The following is a 22,562-nucleotide window of genomic DNA, read 5'->3' as shown; positions in this document are numbered from 1 at the left end:
CCCCCCTCAAAAAAAGAGGCACTCTCCAGCCAGTTCTCATGAAGCTGAAATCATCCATTGCAACAAAACCTTATTAGTTAATTCAAAGCAGACACGCTGATGATAATGTTGGCCACACCCAGACTGGTCCTGCCAGAAAGAAGTGTGTGATTTGTCACTCCTCGGAATACCATACTGATGTTATTGCCAAAGGAGTTTGGGAACAGTTGATGAGTCAGCAGAACGTCTGCGACTGTAAAAATATTGCTTCGTTGTTGTTTGTTGATTTATTTTTTATTTTTTATCAGAAAACACCATCAAATAACAGCGATTAGTTAAAGAGTAATCAGGATTAATGATTTGTAACACACTTTTATTATATTTTCCGTGATCTGTTATTTTGTTTGTTTTGTATTGAAAGACATGTTCATAAAATCTACAAGCTTCTAGTGTGAGTGAGGCAATTCAGTCTCTGTCGACATGTAGTTATGTATGTTTGCAGTGACATACGTGTAAAAGCAAAAGTCAAGAAGACACCACAGTGAGTAAATATTTAGCAATAGCACTTTATTCAACACAAACAACCCTAAGCCACAATACTGAATGACAAGACCAATTGGCTGCAGCAAACATTTTATAAAATAGATTCATAGGTTTGAATGTCACTAAATTGTTTTTTTTTCTTTTAATGTCAGAAAGACAAATGCAGGTTTTTCCAAAACAGTGAATGATAATTGACATATTTACCTTTTTTTTTTGTAACAAATCATCATTCACATGTTCACACAAAGGAATAACAAGGCAAAGTGCTTTCAGGATTGCATTGTCGAATAAACTCAAGAGAACAAATATGAACTGGTTGAGGTGAGGCAGCGGGCTGGATGAGGGTGAGTGTGTGTGTGTGTGTGTGTGTGTGAGGGGGGTCGGTCCTGTCCTACAACGGTAGCAGATGCATTAGGCTGGAAGGGCGGGATTTGAACCTCATCCTGTCCCCCTTGCCATCAAAGTGAACGTAGGGGTTGTCACAACTGGGCGGAGACAAGACGCCTACCGAGCACAATATGGGTACTGTGGACGGATGGATTCTAAAGGCGGACGGCACAGCGGGCGCTCAAAGTCTCGCCTCTGACGCCGAATCGGGAATCCACCCTTCCACTGCGATATTGTCACGCTCCCGGGTAATCAATACTGTTCCAGAATGAAGTTACAGTTACAGCCAGAGGCAAATAATGGGATTCCAAGGGGGAACTAAAAGCCAATATGTGGTTACTGGTTTTCTACAAGATGACTCGGCTGTGCGCCACTTCAATGTTAAAGGGGGACTATCATCATAATCTGCATCGTAACATTGTCTGGCTTCACATTCCAGTGGTGTATAGTCGTATAAATGCTTCTCATAGTTCTCCCGGACACACAAACGAGCACACTATTCTTCGATACTACCACTGCTTCGGAGAAAGTCAGTTTGTATTCCCATATTGGCGAGTACTTCTAGTTGGAACAAGGTGGAGAGACAAACCATACTCAAAGCTGCAAAAACAAGGAGGTAGGAGAAATGCTACGGAGAACAGCAAGTGTTGCAAACGCCAAGGTTAACTTCACCAACTGGGTGAGTCGACCTGGAGTACGGCAGCTCATCTCGAAGAGTCGGTTCGCCTGTTAAGTTCGAAAAACGCTCGTTTGGAGTCAGCTGCACTCTGGGTACACGAGAGTTAAATTGATCTAATGTGCTGCTTGACCACTTGAAGGGAACAAACAATGTGCTCGCAACTACTTCCTCTTGAAATTATATCTTTGCTACCCAATGAAAAGCATGGATTTCTATTTTTGGCTTCTTTTTATGATTCGAATAAAAAAACAAACATATTCATGCTTGATGGATTTAAATCAGAAAAACGATTTGTTCGATGACATCTTTTCTCATGTTGTTTGTTACATTCGATATGTTTGCTGAGAACTGCAGTGAGTTCTGTTTTGTGTACCTTTGACCAGTGTCTGAATTTGTCCAGTTAAAAAAAAATGACAAAACCCATTATGTTGTGTGGTGGAGAAATCATTAAAAAAAAAAAAAAAAAATGCGGTTCAAGGAAATTCTGGCAGTGCGAGACTCGACGCGATGAGCTGCTGTGCCAAGTCCCTCAGCCTTCAAAAAATACAAACTATCTTTAAGAGTCCCTCCCAGTTTGTAATTGTCAAAGTCCAACGCATTGGTTGGTCCTGTTGTCACAGGTCTTGCTGCTGGTGATGGCATTGACTCCTTTAGCGCACAGTAGAACAAGTAGATTTGCAGATTTTGTAAATGAGGTAATCAGGCTAACTAGGGAACCCTGTCATTGACGCAGGCACACAAGCACATCCACGAGCGAGCCCACTTCATTCACCCGTAAAGTAAAACAACAACAAAAACAAAACAAGAACAAAAAAGCAAGTCTAGTCAGATGGACAGGACCAAGGAAATGGAGTCAACTTTGGAATGTTGGGCTTTTCTTTTTGTGTTCAATGTGAAGGTGCACTGTGAAATTCGCTGATTGTAACTCATCACATGCCCTGATTCAGAGTCCTTCTACTCCTCGATAAGGGCTCACTTATGTATGTCCTCAGTTAAGCCACTCCAAGTAAAAACAGGCAACCGATTTTCTACCGGCTTCTTTTTCGACATAAGGCTGCCTCAGCCTGCATCGAGTCCAGTTGTGAGGATTGTTAATAGCTCGTGAGCGTCAATAAGGTGGCGACATCTACAGTGACTAAACAAAAGCAATCAACCAAACAAAGACGGACCATCACTCCTAAAATGTCACAGGACATGCAAGTATACATCCTTTCCTACAGTAGGCTATTCCTCGAAACACATTCAAAAGGGGGGGGGGGGGGGGCTCCTAAGGGACAACTTCTCCATTATGGCTCTGTTTTAGAGGAATCAGAACACGGTGAGGCAACTTCCATCACGCAGTAAAAAGGTGCGCCGTTGAAAAACAAAACTAATGAAAGAAAAAAAACTGAAGAATAAAACCAAAAATCCTTAGCCTTTTTTTTTCCTACCAGGCTGGATTTACACGACATGTGTTTCAAGTGGCAAATTCGTATCTGTTGCCGAATTATCTGACCTAACCCAAAATTGTGCTAACATTGACTTGAAAGGCAAATGCCTGTGCAGTTGTGAACACATCCAGAAATTCTTTTGGGACAAGAAAAAGAAAAGTAAATAACATGAAAGCAGCCCGTGTCATTTCGTTTGGTCTGTTCCAAAACATATGCCACATTTCACTATTTCATGTGCTTTCATTGTTGTTTTGATTTGCCGCGGTTGTGACACTTGGCAGTTTGAGGTTGCCCAACTCACAAAAACAGGGGACCTGTGATCTGATCGAATTTATATCCCAACATTATTTGGATTTGAGATAGATTGATCTGTGGCACCAATTGTTGATAAAACACGATGGAAAGCATTTGCGGGAAAAGGAAAGTGCAGCAGTTGTCTGCAAACAGAGGTGTTACAAAACTAGTTTGTGGTTTGTACAAGATGATCAACATCAGCTATGCACACCAAAAAAAAAAAAAAAAAAAGAAAGAAAAATTGTGTCACACTCACTATGTAGTGTAAATTCAGCCTAAGTTTTCATTGCCACTTCAACAATGAATGCGAGCAAAATGCTCCTTCTTCATTTCCCCCAAAAGACATTGCTCCTCTGCTGGTGAAAACAAACGGCACTTTTGAGGGGAATGTTTCTCATAAATTTTTTTAAAAATAAAATAAAAACAGGACAATCAACTCCAGGTAACAAAAGTATGGAAACACGTACAGTAGGCTATACAGTAGATAGAAATCTCAGGAGTCGATCTGTACAAGCTTTAGGCTACACGCTGAAAAGGGAGGAACACGCAAGAATTTTTAATGCTCAACATTAACACAAATATAAGGCATTTTCAATACTCCTTTTATCCGCATATATCACAGACAGCAGGACTAATTTTTTTTTTTCATTTTTTGGAGAAATGTTTCATTCAAGGAGGAGGATGCATATACATCTACACATGCGAAGGAACCTGTCTACCAGCTAGAAACCAGAAGTGGAGGAATAAAAGATTCCAAAGTACAACAGTGTCCTCCATGAGGACACACACACACACACACACACACACACACACACACACACACACACACACACACACACACACACACACACACACACACACACACACGCACGCACCTACTAATTCGGTCTACCAGCCAACTTGTACACGGCGCTTCCACCAAGCGGGCGGCTCGTCAAAGCTGGATCACAGTTTTAAAAACGAAATAACCCACACACACACACGAACACTCCCGCAATCAAACGCCATCGCTCGGAACACAAACGAGAAAATCTTTTATTTGCTACAGCTGAGTGAATTTTGGTGTTCAACTTAAAAGCATATTAAATAATCCACAAAGGAAGCAACGGTAAACAAAAGGTTATTGCACTTTTATCTTTTGTCTATTTCCAAAGGAGGTCAGCTTAAGAAGATTCATGCCTCGGTTAAGACGACACGTTTACGCCACTTCTAGAGTACGATTCACACGGTTATTAACACTGCATACTGGCTACTACGGCAACCCTACTTGTACTCGGTCTAGTCTAAATGACACACAAATCAACAATCGGTTGGCAAACACAACAAATGATGTGATTCCGCACATCTTCAATGGATAGCGAAGAGCTGAGGACACTCTGAAGAAGCTCAGAGAATCCACGCGGTTGTCTTTCTACAGTTTGTGTGACTTGACAGTCAAGGTTGGGATGCACCGATTTATCGGGCGCTCGCCAGACTTCTCACCGTCATCGACCATCGGTGACACTGATGGGTGTGGGTGATGCTATCGCTTCATTTTCATCAAGACCTTGATCTTACAATTTTGCCTCGTCTCTTTTGCTACATCCCCGGTATCAAGTTGTTAAAGGCCGGTTATGACTGCATCCCATAGTCAAACCTCATCTGTAGCGAAATATGTCCTTCAAACGAGATTTTGGGAGGGGAGAGCAGAGCTTTGCAGTGCTGTCTTTGGATTTGTGCTTTCATACCGTTTGATCCCGATGCGTTCACATGCTCGATGTGCCCGAAAAACTGTCTCAAATGTGCAACTGACAACGCGGAGTGGCTAAAAACAAAAACCAAGAGAATCCGATCGCAGAGGGTCAATGGTGGGGGCTTGGATGAGTCCGACATGCTGAGTGAAATATCATTTTCCACGTTGGATAAGGCTTCCGGGAAATACAAATGGAAGACCGTACCTTTCGGTAGTAACAAATAAAAGGCACCGTGCCACCGCTGTGCTTGATAGTCCACAGGTTCTACTGATAGGGCGGGGAAGGGAATGTAGGCTCGTGGCGAATGACCAAGAAAAATCGTTTGACTGGACAAGCGGTAAAATAAAGTAGCTACCTTTCAACAGTTAGACAGTGTCCCTCTATGATATGCAATGTTGACTGTCATGGGAAAAGACATTCTTGAGTTTTTATTCTTATCTAAAAAAAAAAAAAAAGAAAAAAAAAAAAGAAAAATGGGGTCCGGGAAGAAGTTGAGTTATAGTTAGCGTCGTCACACACGGGATAAGGTAAAACGGCAGGTCCAATAAAATGTATGAGAAGGTGCGGCGGGGGAGTGACTTGCTAAAGGTAGGAGAAAACGCAAGCGAGTGACAATTTTGTCAATATACATTTCCGATTTAGGCTGGTTTAAGAAGAATTGCACAACTCATGGCCAGATGGATTCTTTGCCTAGCTGCACTTCATTTATTATGGTTATAATTAGTATTATCGTTATTTCCTTTCTGCGTGAATAATGTGAGAAGCACCGCTTTGAACCCCCTGTGGCCATAACGGAGGAGCCTAAGTTGATTGTTTGCAAGTAAATTCTGACTCAATTCATTCACAGTGGAAAATATGGCATTATCCTCCTCTCGGGACAATCTCTGCACCATGGCAACCTTCAGCTATGTGCTACCGTGACAAATTTGTGTGCTTCTTGACACCCGAAGGCCGACATGCCATTTTAGCTGTCCCATCCGTAACCACACACAGGCGGATGTGTCAATGTGTCAGGTATTGCCAGGGATTGGGATTTTTTTTTTTTTAAATGCTTTTAAGGCAAACGGCTCAACAGAGGATCAAAGTTGAATCGAAATTTGCCGTTTTTTTGTTGTTGTTATTTATCAACATTGTTTCAAGTAAGAATCGCGACATCCATAGAGGTAAATCCATCCATCCATTATCTGAAAATACCATTTTTTTTTTCCCTCCAAATTGTTATGACATCAACAAATTAGTTCTGACACGTGCCCACACACGCGCACACACACACAGCTTGCCAAACAAGCACAAATGCGGGATTGCTTTGCCTATATCAAAACGAGGTTGTCCAATTACAAAACCCCACTGACAGAGTACTTGTGTCCAAGTATTCAAATATCCCATGCAAATATTTATTTTACTATATTCCTAAATGGTACAAAGACATGCAAGTCCAAACGTTATAATTCTAATAATAATCCTTCTTATTAGGGAATAAGTTACTGACCAATGAGTTACATCTAAAGGCAAATAAAGGTTTCTATGGCACTAAATGGGTATTTGCTTAGGTGCATTTTTGTCAAATATAAGCGACCATATTATGATGTCGACCTTTGTCTTGTTTTCTTTCTATCCCGAATGATCAGGCATTCTCAATGAAACGAATGTCAAATTGTCCCACATACACCTTGTTGGCCGTAATAAAAATCCTCGGAAACAACAATTAGCCGCCAAACGGCAAGGTAGATAACACACACACTCTCAAACAAGAGGTTTACAGCACATGCTACCGGGGGCATTTCCCACTTCTTCAAGTCCTCTTGCTTGAGGGGGGGGGGGGAAAGACCCGACCTGACATTCATTTCAGTCATGGCTCAGATTGAATGGTCAGACTGTAAACGGCCTGAATGAATGCATAAATCAATTAGTTCTGTAGTGGGCGGTTTCCCCATCCTCCTTACACAGGTTTTGGCAATAGTTGGGAATGAGTCAAAACCCGCATTTGTATTTGAAATCTAACCATTGGCATAAATGACTTAGCCTATGGGAATGGCAATGTTTGTGCTGCACTCAATCTCACACTATTGCTACAATTGAACCAAACGATCTATTTTCTCGATATCAACATGCACAACACTTATTACTGACACACACACACACACACACACACACACACACACACAGACAAAGCATGTTTAAGAACACTACAGGTATGTCCCAAACGAAAAGCTTGTATAGTTGCAGGGAGGCAACGTCTTCGTTTACTAGTCACATTTGGACATCATCAGAGGGGGGGAGGAGAGGAAAAAAAAAAAAAAAAAAGAAGAGGAAAAAAAACCATCCCTGCCAGAACGGACAAGCACCTACAAATGGCCGGTGTGTGTGTGTGGTGTTTCTAAGGATCTGAGAATGTCGAGTCGGCACACTTTGCTCAAAGTGTCTCGGGCCAACTGATCAGGAAGGAAGAATGCTCTGTTAGAGGACGCTTTCTCTCTCACACAAATTTCCACACACTGAAACGAGATTGAAAAGCCAGTGGGCAGTGGACAGAGCTCCGAGCGCTCGGAAACACCATTTGCTAATCAATGCAAAGCACTAAATCGACAACCAGCCGACCATTCCTGTAATTCAGCAGCAACACACATGCATGTAAACATAAGGACATACATTACATCTGCTCCATTTTGCACACTTAGAACCTGAATGTACCAAAGTGCGTGCTTGACTAATTAAGTGCTGTGGGATTAAGGTTAAAAAGGGAATCAAATTTCATGGAACATCCCATCCATTTAAACAAAAACCTAATACTAATTATCCTGCTGAATTCTAATTGGTTCATTAATTTTGCTTGCTGCTTCAAGCACAGATCCTGAGATCAAAAATAATGTACTTATTTTTTTTATTTTTTTAATAACTCAAGAGAATAATGACGAATAAATTTCATCTCAGCAAACTAGCACCGGCTCCTCTGGACCAGAGTCTGTGTCAATTGTAAAATTATATAAGGAAGGGAGAGAGGGAGGATTTGAACAACAGGTCTCGGTCCTCATCACCCATCTGGTCAACTAATGTGTGCAATTGTGCCACTTGACTAGCAGTGGCTACTGTGTAAAGTTATCACGGCCGGCAGACGAAGCAAATAAGGACAAAACCAAAAAAAAAAAAAAAAATTCGTTGCCAACAGCTGTAACGGTGCAATACAATCATCTTTAGTATGTTTAGTACCAGAAATGGGATGACGAGAAAAACAAAACAAACAAAAAAACAGCAAAAAGCTCGTATTTGGATTTCTGCTATTCCTGAACTCAGCACTGGGGATGGGCATAATTGTGTGGAATTGATTGCTGATTCAGCAACTCTTGAAGCAAATGAGGCTTAACGCCGTGAGCTACTTGGTGGAAAACAAGAGGCGCTGTTCATTCAGTCTCAACTAGCGCTGTCACTAGAACACGACACTAGCTTGCGGCAAGCTACGCTACGCACAGTCATGGGAGTTCAGAACATGCAGAGAAATTCTCCCGTCTCGCTAGAATATATTTCAAAATTGATCGATTGTTCCACCTTCATTTCTCTCCAGAGTCGATCGGGAAATTTAATTCAAATGCCATCCCTACTCGACGACACATATTAGCCGAAGCAAATATGATCGATTTTTTCTTTTAGAATATCTTGTCGTGGTCCGTGCTTACGAACGAGAAGAATACGAGATGCTCATAATACTTTTGCCACTGAATTCCAACTGAAATGACGAAAGGCATGGGTCGAAAAAGGCATTTGATGAGACGCCGTCAAAGGCAATCCAGTGCATTTGTGTTGACACAGACGGTTTAAAATGCCCAAAACACGCAGAGCCATTCGTTTAGTCTTCAGGTCATCTGTCACAGAGTAAGACCAAAAAGAAAACCAAACACATTCCAGGGAAACAAAAGCCCTTGTGACAGTGATTGTCTATTCAATAAAACAAACGAAAAGGCCAAAAGAAAAAATATTGCTCATAAGTTGACAAATCATAATAATAATAATGGAGGCAGTAAAATAAGCTGAAAATATGCTTCAACTTGACGACCACCACGAGATAGAAGCTATTTAAGACGAATTCAAGAAAATCCTTCAACACTGATGAACACACACACACACACACACGCACGCACACATGCACGAAAAGGCCTAAACGCCACACCAAACTATCGCTTAGGCCACGCTAACTCTGAAATCTTTGAACAAACACTGTTCAAAAGATGGGAACGAAATTGAAATGGCTTGTTCATTTATGTGCTCAGATATACGACGCTCTGATGAGGTGTTGTTGGCAGATATTACTTGTAAAGCCTTCATCTAGGAAATCAACAAGGCCTCGGTCACTTCACTACATCCTACAGTAGTTTTCCCCGACCTACAAACAAATAAAAAGAACGTCAGCCCTACGGACCCTGGGCGAAGATGAAGCAGCTGCTAAACGAGTTGACGAGGTATATCAAGATCTATTGTCTCTCTCTGTACAGTACAGTTCATCTCAAATAAATAATTTTATAGCCATAGTAGTGTTGATCAACTTTGGTCATAACATATGCTTAGAAACATTCTAGCCTAACAAACACTTAGTTAGCATCTTGAAAATATCAGCATCGGCATTCGGGCCCAGATGCCGGCGTGGCGCTCCTTTGCAAGGAGGCGCGTTTAATGTATTCAGCAGCGTCACCTAATTTTCTTTTCCACAATGCCCAAAAAGTTAGGAGCCGTTTATAAGTACACCACAGAATCTTTGTGACCCTTTCAGATTGTACTGTCGTACATAAGCATTGCACTTTTCAGCTAATTTGATTTTTTTTTTTTTTCCCTTGTGTGGTTCCTTCATTAAAAAAACAAAACAAATCAAGGCTAAGGTAGAATTAAAAAAACAGGGGAAAAAAAAACATCTTGAAAAGAAACTCTGATCATTTTTTGGGAAGGCTGAACGTTCCTCTACAAGGTCACCAAAGTGATATGATTTCACGCAACGATATGACGGTGAGACTTGTTCCAGTGCCGTTATGTAGCTGATGCTTTTAAAGGGTTCAAATGACTTCCGCATGGCCAGATTACATTTGTTTGGACGTCACACTTGATCGGCGTGGCCTTGTAGAGCAACAAACCTCTACGGAGTAAGCACTACTCTGGGGTGGAGGAATGGGGATCTAATTGCATATTAGGTTTGACTGCACCTCAAGAGAAGATCAAACATTCACGCACACACAAACAAACATACATACATACATACATACACAGAATAGATATGTAGGCGGTGCTCTCCTGGTCCTCTTGGCCACGTTAAAGGGAGACACCCCCTGGTGGTAGATGACGGTGACAGCAGCATGACCGAGCCCGACGGCGTCACCCCTCACTCGGACAGACAGCCGTCCAGGCCGACCGGGGCGCCGTGGCGGTCTTTGACGTAGCCGTTGTGGAGGCCGTTGCTGGGCAGGGGGGCGCAGGCGGCCGTGATGCCGCAGTGCTTGAGCAAGTTGAGGCCTGGCGACGGGGAGACGCCAGGCGAGGAGCAGGAGCAACAGGAAGGGTCAAGTTGTGGGAAAGGCTTCATGGTAGAGAGGATCAGAGCCAGGCAGTCAGCCACGTCTTTGTTGGGTGCGCACGCCAGAGCAGGGGTGTGGCCTGGTGGATGAGGAAAAAAAAAAAAGTCACATGACAACACTGTCCAATGAAAACCCTAGGAAGTAGGGATGGTCAGATATGCCAATTTCCCCCACCCAGAAATTTTAATAACTCAATTCTGATTTTTACAAATTCGAATAGAGCCAAGAGATGTATTGATCACTGATAAAACACAAATTGTGAATTGTAGCTCGGTAATGTGAAAATTGCAAAGTTGGGTGGCTAGGTGGCGCACTGGATAGCACGTCCGCCTCACAATTAGGAGGGTGCGGGTTTGATTCCACCTCCGGCCCTCCCTGTGTGGAGTTTGCATGTTCTCCCCGAGCCTGCGTGGGTTTTCTCCGGGCACTCCGGTTTCCTCCCACATCCCAAGAACCTTCTTGATAGGCCGATTGAGCACTCCAAATTGCCCCTAGGTGTGAGTGCGAGTGCGGATGGTTGTTCGTCTCTGTGTGCCCTGCGATTGGCTGGCAACCAGTTCAGGGTGTCCCCCGCCCGCTGCCGGCTGGGATAGGCTCCAGCACGCCCGTGACCCCCGTGGGGACAAAGCGGTTCAGAAATTGGATGGAAATTGCAAAGTTTGCAACAATGACTCCTTTTGTAATTGAGCTTCTCTGTTCACAGCCCTATTGTCAGTGTACGTAGTGTCGCAGATAAAACATAAAATAATTGGTAAACTGCCAGCGCAAGAAAGTTAACCAAGTGTCCTGGAACAGATAGCGTTCAAATTTGAAGTTCCCACTGAACTCAAATACATTGACATTATGCAACTCTGATTCACATTCATGAGATGCTCACCTTCCTCATCCACAGCCAGGACAGTTGCTCCTCTGCTCAGCAGCGCCTGCACCACTGTGGCCAGGCCATTACGAGCGGCCAGATGGAGGGGCCTGGAGGAGATTAAAAAAAAAATCATTTCCAATTTATTCTCAAAGGGCAAAAAAAATGTGAACCATTACAAAGGGATTCTATTTGTCCCTAACAACAATGACAACAATAGCATCCATTCTCACATTTGCAGAGCACTGTTGGTAGCGTTCACAAGAGTGGGACTGTGGATCTCTCCCAGAATCAGCAGAGCGCACATTTCATGAGCCTGAGGGGACAGCAAAAAAAAAAAAGTGCCACAAAAATCATTACATTCTGAGAAACCATGGTTATATGGCCTGAAATTAGAAAAATAGCTGGGCTTGTTTTTTTTTTTTTTAATATTGACTATCAATGCGAGTGCTAATAGATTAGAATGAGTGATACTTGCATTCTTTGGTGGATTAAGACCTTTGATTGGCTATGATGTGGAAGCTCTTTAGCAAAACTCATATGTTAGCGTGCTCCTTGTTTAAAAAATAAATAAATATATATATCTTTTAAATAAAGAGTGAGTGTGTACCTTGTTGCAGGCCAGGTGCAGGGCAGTGTTCCTATTCTCATCCAGCAGTGTGAGGTCAGCCTTTGCTCGGTGAAGGAGGATGGCTAAACAAAAACAATGACAAGTTATGACTTCAAAGTGAAAGTTAATGAGCAATAATTTTTAAAACAAAAAACCCAGTAGCTGTGTTGGTGTGATTGTGAGTGTCAATAATTGGGAGTAGTTTCCCTCCCAGTGACATTTAAGTCAGTAAAGCCTGCCGGATGCATCAAGAAGACCCTTTTGGTTGGACTTAAATGCCTCAGCAGACTTACCCACGGTGCCACTGTGTCCCTTATCGGCAGCCACCATAAGAGCAGAACGCCCATTGCTATCCACCGCATTGATCTCAGTTCCATGGCGAAGCACCAGCTGGAGTCCTGCAACGTCCTCGGCAAAAGCAGCAGCATGCAGCGGGGTCCTGCGGGCGTACACATGAGGCCTTTAATGTTGCTCATGTTCGATGACAATCTCAGGCAAGAAAAAAAAAAAAAGGCCAAAAGCTAAGACCCATGGGTTGTGAGGTCTCACCTTCCTTTGGCATCTCTGGTGTTTATCATTTGGACCCCGGCACATTCAAGGAGCCGTTCTGCAGCACCGCTGTGGCCATTCATCCTGTTGACAAAGCGCATTGCTGTGAAGTGTTCATCTAAATTGACGTCTTTTTGTTTTTGTTTCTGTCGTTACAGTTGGAGGAAAATGGAAAGTGAACCCTGGGGATTTTCTCAAAATCTCTGCATAAATTGGTCCTTACCAGCCAATTAAGTTTTTTTTTTTTTTTTTTTTTTCAATAGAGCTTAAAGCAACATTCAAGGACAGGCCTCCTTTGGCAATTATAACCTCAACCTAACAAATGTTCCCTATAGATGCAAATCGGATGTGCAAAACCATCAGGCGAATTTTGGTCTATTCTTCTTTACATAAAAATGTGCAGATTCTTAGGGTGTCTAGTGTAAATAGGTCCCTTGAGGTCATGCCACACAGCATGTCAATCGGGTTGAAATCAGGACGTAACGTAACGCTCAATCGGAACACGTTTTTCTTCATTCTTCATCCAACTGCTCGTTAACAAACGTTAAGCATGCAGCAACACAAAAACCAACCGTTTTTCGCACAGACAAACTGAATACTCACAGAGCACAGTGCAGTGGAGTGAAAGGGTTTCCCTCTCCATGGATAAATGTTTTGAATTCAAGTAAAACCTCCAAACAGTCTTCATGCCCTAAAAATTAGGACATGAAAAGTGATGTAATACAATCTTAAATTGTGGTCGAGTAATGTCAAGTGGCTTGAAGTCAAACCTTTGTACGCAGCCCAGTGCAGCGGGGTGTATTGTTTGTTGTCCAGCAGTTTGTCTTGCGGCTCCATAGTGGGTGTAGCCGCTTGCACCAGATTGGCCAAAATCTCGGCGTGGCCCCTGGAGGCGGCGTAGTGCAGCGGCGTCCGACCCAGGGAGTCCCGACACAGCGCTGAGGCTTTGTGCTCCAGCAATGCTGCTACACACTCATTGTGGCCCAGCAACGCCTAAAACACACACACCACCCGCAAGGGTGAGACTGTCAACCAAAACCAAGTTGGGACAGTGGCACCAATAAAGTCCAACAGCCACGAGGTCAATTTAGATCCAAAAGTGATCATTTAGGTTTGTTTCGAGGCGCCACAAATTCTGTGCCGTATTATCTATCAATGAGAAAGCAGATTGTCCTGGCCACACTGGCAAAATTGCGCTAGTTGTTTGCAGATAACTTCACAAAGAACAACCAATTCTGTTCCAGTCTCAATTTACAGCAAAATAAAGCTGTATTTGTTCAAGTGTGGTTTATGACTTTAGTTCTGACCTAGATGTTCCATTGGCAAGTGCCAGCTTTCAATGAATATACAATATGACAAATATGTATCTAAAACAGAAAACATTTGGTATCTGCTGAACTAATCATTCACTATGTGAGGCTTTCATTTAAAAATATGCACATGTAACACTTCAGCAAAATGAATTTGAGTCCAAGAGAAAACAAAGTTGGAACTTATAGTCCCAACTTACCCCTCTGTGCAATGCTGTGCTGCCTCTCTTATCCTTGGCATCTGGCGCTGCCTCCTTCGCCAACAGGAAGCGAACGCAGTCGGTGTAACCCCCGAGAACGGCGAGCATGAGAGGAGTCCTGCAGTGCACCACGAGTAAAGCAAAGGGAGGATGGTTCATTGATGACAAGGAAGCGTGACGTCACAGAAGCACTTACTGGCCAAACTTGTCCGCAACGTTGGTGAGGTCACCCTCCTCCCCACATTCGATCATCTTGTGCAGGCAATCTGAATGACCATGCGCAGCTGGAGAGATACAAACATCCAATTTTACAAACAAGAGCTCAAAAGCAATGGCTAATACAGCAACCGGCAAAAAAAATATGGAATCGCAAAGAAAGGAATTTCAAATTTTGGAGAGGGGAAAAAAGGCCAATTGTTATTTAAAATAATTTGTGGATAGAATTAAGCAGCAGACTCCACATAGTATTTTCATCTATTACCGGGAGCGGCTAATTTGTCACTTGTTGAGTGAAAATAACAGAGGCGTCACAGTTGCTCAGATAATGACCAATTGTGGCTCACTGGTTTGAAACGTTTGGTGATGTCATTTTCAGTCAACAGCAAACGGCCAAATATCAGACACAGAGATGGAAATAAAAAAAAAAGGTTGCTTTTTTTGCTGCTTTTAATTATTAATTACTATTAATACGGCGGTGGCAGTAGATTGCTAAGATAAAATTGATTATATCTAAGAATATTTTTATTTTCCCGGCCTTACGGAGGCTGTTTATGTCCGGCAGTGACTATCTGGCTGACATTCTGAGAGACTGATATGACATGCAGCGAACTCTCGTACCTGCAACGTGAATCGGGGTCCAAATGAGGCGGTTGTCGTTAAGGAGACATGAGGCTCCCTGGGCCAAGAGCACCTCCACGCAGTGGGCGTAGCCTTTCTGGGCAGCCAGGTAGAGCACAGAGCGCCCAGCAGCATCTTGCATATCCACATAGGCAGCCGTCTCAGTCAGCACACGCAGCGCCTGCCAGTGACCCCTGTCAGCCTACACATGAGGGAAAGGGATTTTTTTTATTATTCTAGTTCAGACGCCATGAGCCCAAGTAGAGGGAATGTTGAAAGTTACTCACAGCAAGATGCAGCGGACTGACGGGAATACTGCTTTCTATGTCTCCAAGTGCATTAAAGGACATCTCCAGGAGCTAAAACATACATAGACATATACTGTATGAACTCAAAAATTCAAATACAATAGTCGAGATTCAAATTGACCTTTAAGTCATTAGGATTTTTTGAAGTGATTTTTTTTTTCATCCCAAATGTTGGTCCAACTTGAAGCAGTGATGGTTCAGCTCTTTTAAACACACAAGAAAAAGGTGCACTTACCAGCTCCAGGTTCTGTGTGTTGCCATGATAAGCTGCATAGTGAACAGCGCTGTAACCCTTAGCGTTGACCATCGAGGGATCGGCGCCATTATCCAGAAGATGCTCCAAGCAACTGTTTGTACAGAGGAAAGACACATGGATCCTTCAGTCACGGTCGGACTGACACAAGGCCAAATATAGTTGACCAGATATAAGTAGTAAAAACTCACAAGTATGACTCCTTCACCTCTTCTTCATCATGCTGATGGTTCCCATAAAAATGTCCATCACCTCTGAAGAGAACAAATGGACAAATATTTGTTTCTTAAGTTCTTTGGTGTTACCTCACACTGGTTTCTCACCTGCTGAAGGCTTGCGAGGCTGCAGAGTAGTGCAGGGGGGTGCAGCCCGTTTGGTCAGGCTCGTTGATCTCGGCACCAGCGCTCACCAGGGTCACAGTGCACTGGTACCTCCCATTAGCAGCCGCATAGTGTAATGGTGTCCTGGTAGTGAGAAAGCAAAAAAAAAATGGGTCATGTAGTCCTATTTGACAGATATAAGACAACACAGTAGCATAGGAATATTGTCAACATCTAATTGAATTCAGTGCAAATGCTCACCTTCCCATTAAGTCCCTCCTGTTCAAGTCCGTGCCACTACTTAAGAGCAAGTTCAAACATTCAACATTTCTGCAAAGAAACACAACAATGGATAACAAGTTAGTTTGCGTTCACACACACACACACACACACACACACACACACACACACACACACACACAAAAAAAGGGGGGGGGGGCTGGAATAACAAACATGAGCAGATGTGGAAAAATCCAGTTGATGACAGATTGAAGTCCAATTCATGCTTGGCACTAAAAAATAGTGGCAGTGAGGAATGATGTGAATATTACCACATCCTCAGTCTCCGGTCATTGCTTCAAGCTGTTCATTCATAACTGGACAAACTCCTGGACATTTTACTTCCCAACATCATTGTAATATCCAGTATGAGACTTTTATGTGAACCGTTTTCTTTTTTTAATTAAGTGCAGCTTAGCAGTATTTACCGATCAACGTACTGCAGTTGACCTTGCATGAAAAGTGTAGCCTTTTGAAGTTACAATTTTACGGGGTCAATGAAAATTCCACGTATTCAGAAAGGTTGTAAAGGCGTTGTCACAGGTCGTAAAAGATGGCGGAGGTCGGACCATCTGTTTCATGGCAGGATGTGTTTGTTTGCAGGGACGCAGATCAAAGAAGGTGAACTATTTGCACCTCATGCATACAAAATGTGATAACACCACCAGGGGGCTTGCTCATCCACCCATCTCATGAAGACAGTAAAATCAACATAAAAGAAGAGAACAATAAGATCTGCAGCCTTCTCCAGGAGCTGAACCTGCTGTTTGACTCCACTTTTATGGTCATTAGTTTTGAACTCTTGCTAAATCTTTGTTATAATAATACAGCAAAGACAGTGAATATGATATTTCAGCATGCGGCAAATTCATTACGAGACCACATAGGAGCACACGTTGGCCCTTTTGCTTTGAATAAGTGACCGTTTATTTATTTGCCAACAGCACTTTCTTACCCTCCAGAGGCAGCAGCGTGTAGACAGGTCCTTCCAAAGTTGTCAGGGGTGTTAATGTCAAACCCTGCCGACAGCACGTGCTCCTTGCTCATGGAGGAGACGATGCTGTACAGCTGACCTGTGCAGAAGGACGGGTTCATGAGTCAATCCCAAACACGCGCCACCCTCGTGGCATGCGATATTTTCCATCACAAACCTGAGGAGAGTAACTTGCGACAACAGTCTGAAAACCCGTAAAGCACAGCTAAGTGCAAGGGGAACATTCCATGGATCCCACGTCTGAAAAAGGACAGAAAAAACAGAACAACTTTTAAACACAATTCTCTAATTGTTCTCTAAATCTTTTATCGGTTTACAAAATTAAGTCACTGAACTAAATGACACCATTGGACAGCTACTTTGTTTTATGCGATAATGTCGTTGCTACCTGGCCGTGTCTGCTCCGTTGGTCATTAGAGTGCTGATCAGCAGTTCATGGCCGAACTTAGCAGCGACATGGAGAGGAGTATTGCCATATCTATCCACACAATCGATTTCGCCACCTGAAATGACAAAAGGAGTTGCACGCTAATTTGGTGGAGGAACCCATGACACAGTGTGCACAATAAGGAGGTTGCCCCCTTACTTTAGTAATCCTTGCTTTCTTTCATTTCTACATGAATAACAAGTGTATTTTTATACAAACGCAAAGTGTGAATCTTTGACAGTAAACCATTTAGTGCTGACTCAAATGAAGACTTTTCTGCCTTTGCATGATTGGTATTTGGTGTTCTATTCATGTTTTACGCAAACATTTCAGTACCTCAAAAATGATTGTTTTGTTTGTTGCAGATAGAAAAAATACAGGACTCGATTTTTTTGGGGATGTGCGTGAGAACTGTCTTCTCTCTGTCCCCCAAATGAATGGCGGAGTGGTAGTTACCGTTCTGGATGAGGATCTGAGAGCGTGTGAAGCGTCCATGAATGGCTGCCATGTGCAGGGGGCTCTTCCCTTCTTTGCTCTGTTGTAGAGAACAACGGCACGTTGAGTTCAGAAACCAGAAGACAATCTTAATTCATGAGCTGCTGGGAATGAGCCAGGAAAAAAAAGGCTCGTTATCATTTATCTCTTGTGCGTTTTGACAGAAGGTCAGAAAGCTTTCATTAAGACTGGTAGCAACAGTGTCATATAGTGCAACGTTGCATAACGTGTCTCAAACAACACTAACTTGCTGGTTGACATCTGCCCCGTTGTTGACCAGCAACTCCAGACAGAGGGCGCCGTTGGTGGAGACAGCAGCTAGGTGCAGCGGCGTGTAGCCACATCTATTGGGCTGGTTGACGTTGGCCCCGTGGTTGACCAGCTCGGTAGCCACGGCCTCCTGTCCCATGTAGCACGCCATGTGGAGCGCCGTGTTCCCGAATCCGTTGGGCTCGTCAATCTGAGAAGGAAGGAAATTTCCAAAATGGAAAGAGTTAAATTGATATGAACATACACACACGCGTGAACCACAGTTGGTTCTCTTACCTCTGTCCCCATCCTCAGCAGGTATTTTACAATTTCGATGTGGCCACTCGCGGCTGCAGCATGGAGAGGCGTGTAGCCCTGCTTGTCCTTGCTGCTCTTGTCAGCGCCACGTGACACCAGCAGCTTCACAACCTCCACATGGCCTGCACCACATCACATCGGCAATCAGAGAACCGAGGCACACAACTATCGATAATCTGGCACAACCATCATTTGCCAGCAATTTAAAAAAAAAGTCTTTAAAAGTGAGTCGAGACTCTCCCTCCCAAATCTGCTCAGAAAACGGTTGTGTTAATTACTGACAATCACAAATCCTGGTGTGTAGTCAATAGTTTGGCTGATCCGATCATTACGTGACAGCCAGTTAGGAAGCTCGTTTAAGCTTGGGGCTGTTAAATGAGTGTAAAAATAAGTCAGGAACAGCAATCAAGTGAGCAGAGTTAGCCTACTAAGTTAGAGGTGCATAGAGGGAAGAAATTTGATTTCAGAAGAAATAAGGGGGGCACTTTTCTGTTTTGAAAATCTTTTTTTTTTTTTTTGTAGGTTCGCTATTGATCGAGGCAAAATTCCTACAAGGAAAAACCCTCGTTTTGTTTCCTGTACAGTGAAAGACTGATGATGCCTGACAAACAAATGAAACACATGCGACTTGGCTCACACTATCAGCACAACATTTAAGATGATCGTAATTTACCCAAGTAAGCAGCGGAGTGGATGGGCTGTCGCTCTTTCTTATCAATGGCACTCAAGTTGGCTCCCTTATTCAGCAGCAGCTTCACCATCTAGCAGAGATTCCCCCGGTCATTTCTCGGAGCATTGCTTGCGACGAGCTCTCAGAATGCGCGCCTCACCTCCTGAAAGCCGCTCTGAGCGGCATGATGCAGTGCAGTTCTGCCGGTGCGATCCGCCATGTTCAGGTTGCTCAGCTGGCCCAGCAAAGCCTCAGCGCAGCGCGTGGCCCGGTTGGCGGCCGCCACGTGCAGCGCCGTCTGCCATAACTTGTCTCGGGCATTGGCCTCTGCACCGCGCCTCAGCAACAAACCCACGGCCCTCTGTAGACACCAAAGGAACCCTGTGCTGTATTTCCGTGAGTTGACAGTTTGCGTTGTCTATTTCCTCCTACCTGAACGTGCAGTGTTCTTGCTGCCATTATTTATTAGAGTAACATAATGCAGCTATTTTATTCACTGCACATTTGTAATACACATATTGTATGAAATCAAAATGAAGCTTGTTGCTTACTTCGTTCCTGGAAGCCGCTGCCCTGTGCAAGGGAGTGAGCCATATATGATCTTTAGCGTTCACATTGGCACCTGAGAAGACAAAGATCAATTATATTGAGGTTAAACAATGATTCAATATTCAAATGTTACTTCAAACATAGTTGCACAATTTAAGAAAGAAATAAATTCTGATGGCCACAGACTGGGGAAGATTTTATTCACTATGGCTATGCTGTTTGCATGTTGTCCTGATGCTTGGTTGGGTATTTCCTCTCGTATGCCAAAAACATGTCATGTTAGGTTCGTTGAAGACTTTGTGAATGGATCTTTGTTGACATGTAAAACCACACAGATCTTTAACAGTGTCCTCATACACTATATATTTTCAGATAAGTCACTTTTTTTTCCCCTGATTTGGCTGGTTCCGCAACTCACACTCGTTGCTAGACTCCAAGCACATTCAATGACCTGAGACGAAGCAGGATATCTCAAAACGTCATAAAAAAAAATTCAATGCACCAAACCGCAACTACTAGCACTTAAGCAGAATGCAGAGGGTGCGTGAAAGCATTTAGTAATTTATTTGATGCACCAAAATCAGAACAGCCGCTCGTCGACTCAAATTCCAGGGAAAGCTCTTATGAGAAACTGGGCATGGGTTTAGTCTGAAGGGGCGATACGGGGCTGGCCCCCGGTCGTTTTCTTAGATCGGGCGGGGTTGCAGTTTAGAGAGTAGGAATGAGCAGAAATTGTCAGAGATGAGTGGTGTTTTTTGGTTTCGCATTTCAAACTGCCTAAAGGCTAAAAAGTTGATTTCGCATGAGATGGCGCTTTTAATTTGCTTGCACCCAAAATCCCTGTTCGCTCATCATGCTGACTTTATGTGCATTCGCTGGTGACAGTCAAGCACCAAAAGTATATGCCAACCACCAAAGTAGAAGAAGAAATGGCAGAAGAATAAGAGCTCATACACAAAAACATCATGGCAATGAGTGTGTGATGCATCTGCCATGCCTGCTAGTATGTAGTGTCCCCTGCAACAGGGATTTTGATCTACCATAGCAAAAGGTGCAACAACTGATGATGATTCTACCTTTCAGATTCTAGTTACAGTAAATTCGAAAAATCTACTCTGACGCCCACACACCAGAGCAAACAAAATATGTGGTCACTAAGTGGATTTTCACCCATGGTGGGGAGGTTTCAAACATATCCCCCCTCCCTATAGGGGATGGACTGTATTAGTTAATGAAGTAAAACAAGGCAATCATCTGACCTGATTCAATGAGGAGGTCCATGATATGAACATCACCCATGCATGCAGCAGCATGAAGAGGCGTACGCCGCTCTTGGTCCTGTTCAATTTGAGACAAGAAAAAAAAAAAAAACACGTTTATGAGAATCATGTGTTAAATGACAATATCTGCAGCTGATTACACATACCAGTGCATTGACATCCTCCTTATTGTGCAATAATAGTTGGACTTCTTCAGCATTACGATTGAAGATGGCCTGGACCAGAGGAGGCTGAAACACAAAACGCAACATATTTACTGGGATGAAGGTGGGGCGGGATGGTTAAGGTTACCTTGAGCCCTATTCGCATAACATAATTTAGTCTTATTTACAGTAGTTCTCATCTTATTAATTTGCTAGTCTATATTCTTGAGATATACATTTAGAGTTACACCCCAAGTTCGCTCTATCGGCACCATACGGTTTTTCTATCGAATCGGTAACGGTGCATTGAACCGCTTTCCATCCAACACGGATAAATCGATTGTCCATGCATTCATTTGCCTTTGCTTTATATGAGCCATTAAATTCTAAGCGACCTTTCATGAGATATCGCAGCTAATTAAGATGGAAGAGAATCCCAGCAAATAGACGAATCCCCCATAGAGGCCTACACTACAGTCCGCCTGGGCTATTTACTCGGCAAGTCGAGCGGATTCTGTTAGCCGTGAGCTAATGAGCAGGAACGCAAACATCACTGCGGAAATTACCCAACGCAGATAATATCGCCATGATACGTACAATCCCGCCATTAATCTAAATGGAAGGATAGGACGTTTGTACACAGGATTACAAATAAATCGGTCTATTGGGTGAGCGCCGTGATGCGCAGATCAGCTTCCCAGCACATAGACGGCACCCCTCGTCGGCGTACCTGGTCTGCAATGTTTAGTACTCCCATCTCCCAAACTCAGCCGGGACGGAGCTCCTTCATGGGGCTGAAACTTGGAGGTATATTGCAGGGTGCTGCTGTTTCCACCCCTTAAACAACATCCATCGCACGCAGGAGAACACGAACGCGACTCCCTCCCGACCTGATACTGTTGTTGTCTGCATCTGATGTCGGCTTGGACGATGCTGCTTGCCTGCCACTGCGCAGCTTCGCACTGGTCCGCCTACAGGCTCGGCGGGCGCTTGACGCTTCGGTTGGGCAAATAGCGACACCGTGTGGCCAAAGCATGTACAGTAAGGCCCGGTGACAGGCAGAAGCAGATCATTTCAGAAGGCCGGAGCAGGAGCGGATGGATGCGTTCGGGTTTTCTTGATTTTCCTGCAATTTTCATCTTATTTGTAGTAATTCTATTGAATGAACGTTGTATCTCAGAAGACAATTATTTACAAGTATAGAAAGGAAAAAAAAATGTCCATATTATACATTTCCAGTGCATGATGTAAATGGCATTGTTACGCTCAAATCACACAAAAACAATTCAGTCTGGAAACAAAATATGTATTAATT

The 22,562-nt window shown here is 43.4% G+C and overlaps 1 protein-coding gene across 1 annotated transcript; it reads right to left on the bottom strand.

The window, feature by feature from the left end:
- Window positions 1-521: 521 nt before the first annotated feature.
- ankrd52a (ankyrin repeat domain 52a) lies at window positions 522-22,170 on the bottom strand. The gene is made up of 28 exons (XM_085900753.1): window positions 21,978-22,170; window positions 21,251-21,334; window positions 21,084-21,162; window positions 19,827-19,897; window positions 19,436-19,636; window positions 19,279-19,366; window positions 18,585-18,727; window positions 18,286-18,498; window positions 18,000-18,078; window positions 17,505-17,619; window positions 17,274-17,356; window positions 17,078-17,195; window positions 16,105-16,173; window positions 15,847-15,987; window positions 15,715-15,777; window positions 15,506-15,617; window positions 15,250-15,321; window positions 14,963-15,164; window positions 14,322-14,409; window positions 14,126-14,243; window positions 13,386-13,608; window positions 13,219-13,306; window positions 12,616-12,699; window positions 12,360-12,505; window positions 12,067-12,149; window positions 11,690-11,772; window positions 11,475-11,566; window positions 522-10,676 (listed from the first exon to the last, which is right to left on the bottom strand). The coding sequence occupies exons 1-28, from the start codon at window positions 22,002-22,004 to the stop codon at window positions 10,405-10,407; spliced, it is 3,237 nt and encodes a 1,078-aa protein (XP_085756879.1). The 5' UTR covers window positions 22,005-22,170; the 3' UTR covers window positions 522-10,404.
- Window positions 22,171-22,562: the final 392 nt, after the last annotated feature.

Source organism: Syngnathus leptorhynchus, chromosome 1 (genome assembly GCF_054491065.1).
Source record: "Syngnathus leptorhynchus isolate UIUO chromosome 1, UIUO_Slep, whole genome shotgun sequence".
Classification (NCBI taxonomy): domain Eukaryota; kingdom Metazoa; phylum Chordata; class Actinopteri; order Syngnathiformes; family Syngnathidae; genus Syngnathus; species Syngnathus leptorhynchus.
This window is presented reverse-complemented; position numbering and strand designations above follow the sequence as displayed.

What these genes read in the sequence shown, in the direction of transcription:
- ankrd52a (XM_085900753.1), bottom strand. Translation starts at nt 22,004, where the DNA reads ATGGGAGTACTAAACATTGCAGACCAG. An exon ending in CAGCGGCTTCCAGGAACGAA is followed by an intron (nt 19,637 to 19,826) that starts GTAAGCAACAAG and finishes TGGTGTCTACAG; the next exon opens with AGGGCCGTGGGTTTGTTGCT. An exon ending in CTCAGAGCGGCTTTCAGGAG is followed by an intron (nt 19,367 to 19,435) that starts GTGAGGCGCGCA and finishes AATCTCTGCTAG; the next exon opens with ATGGTGAAGCTGCTGCTGAA.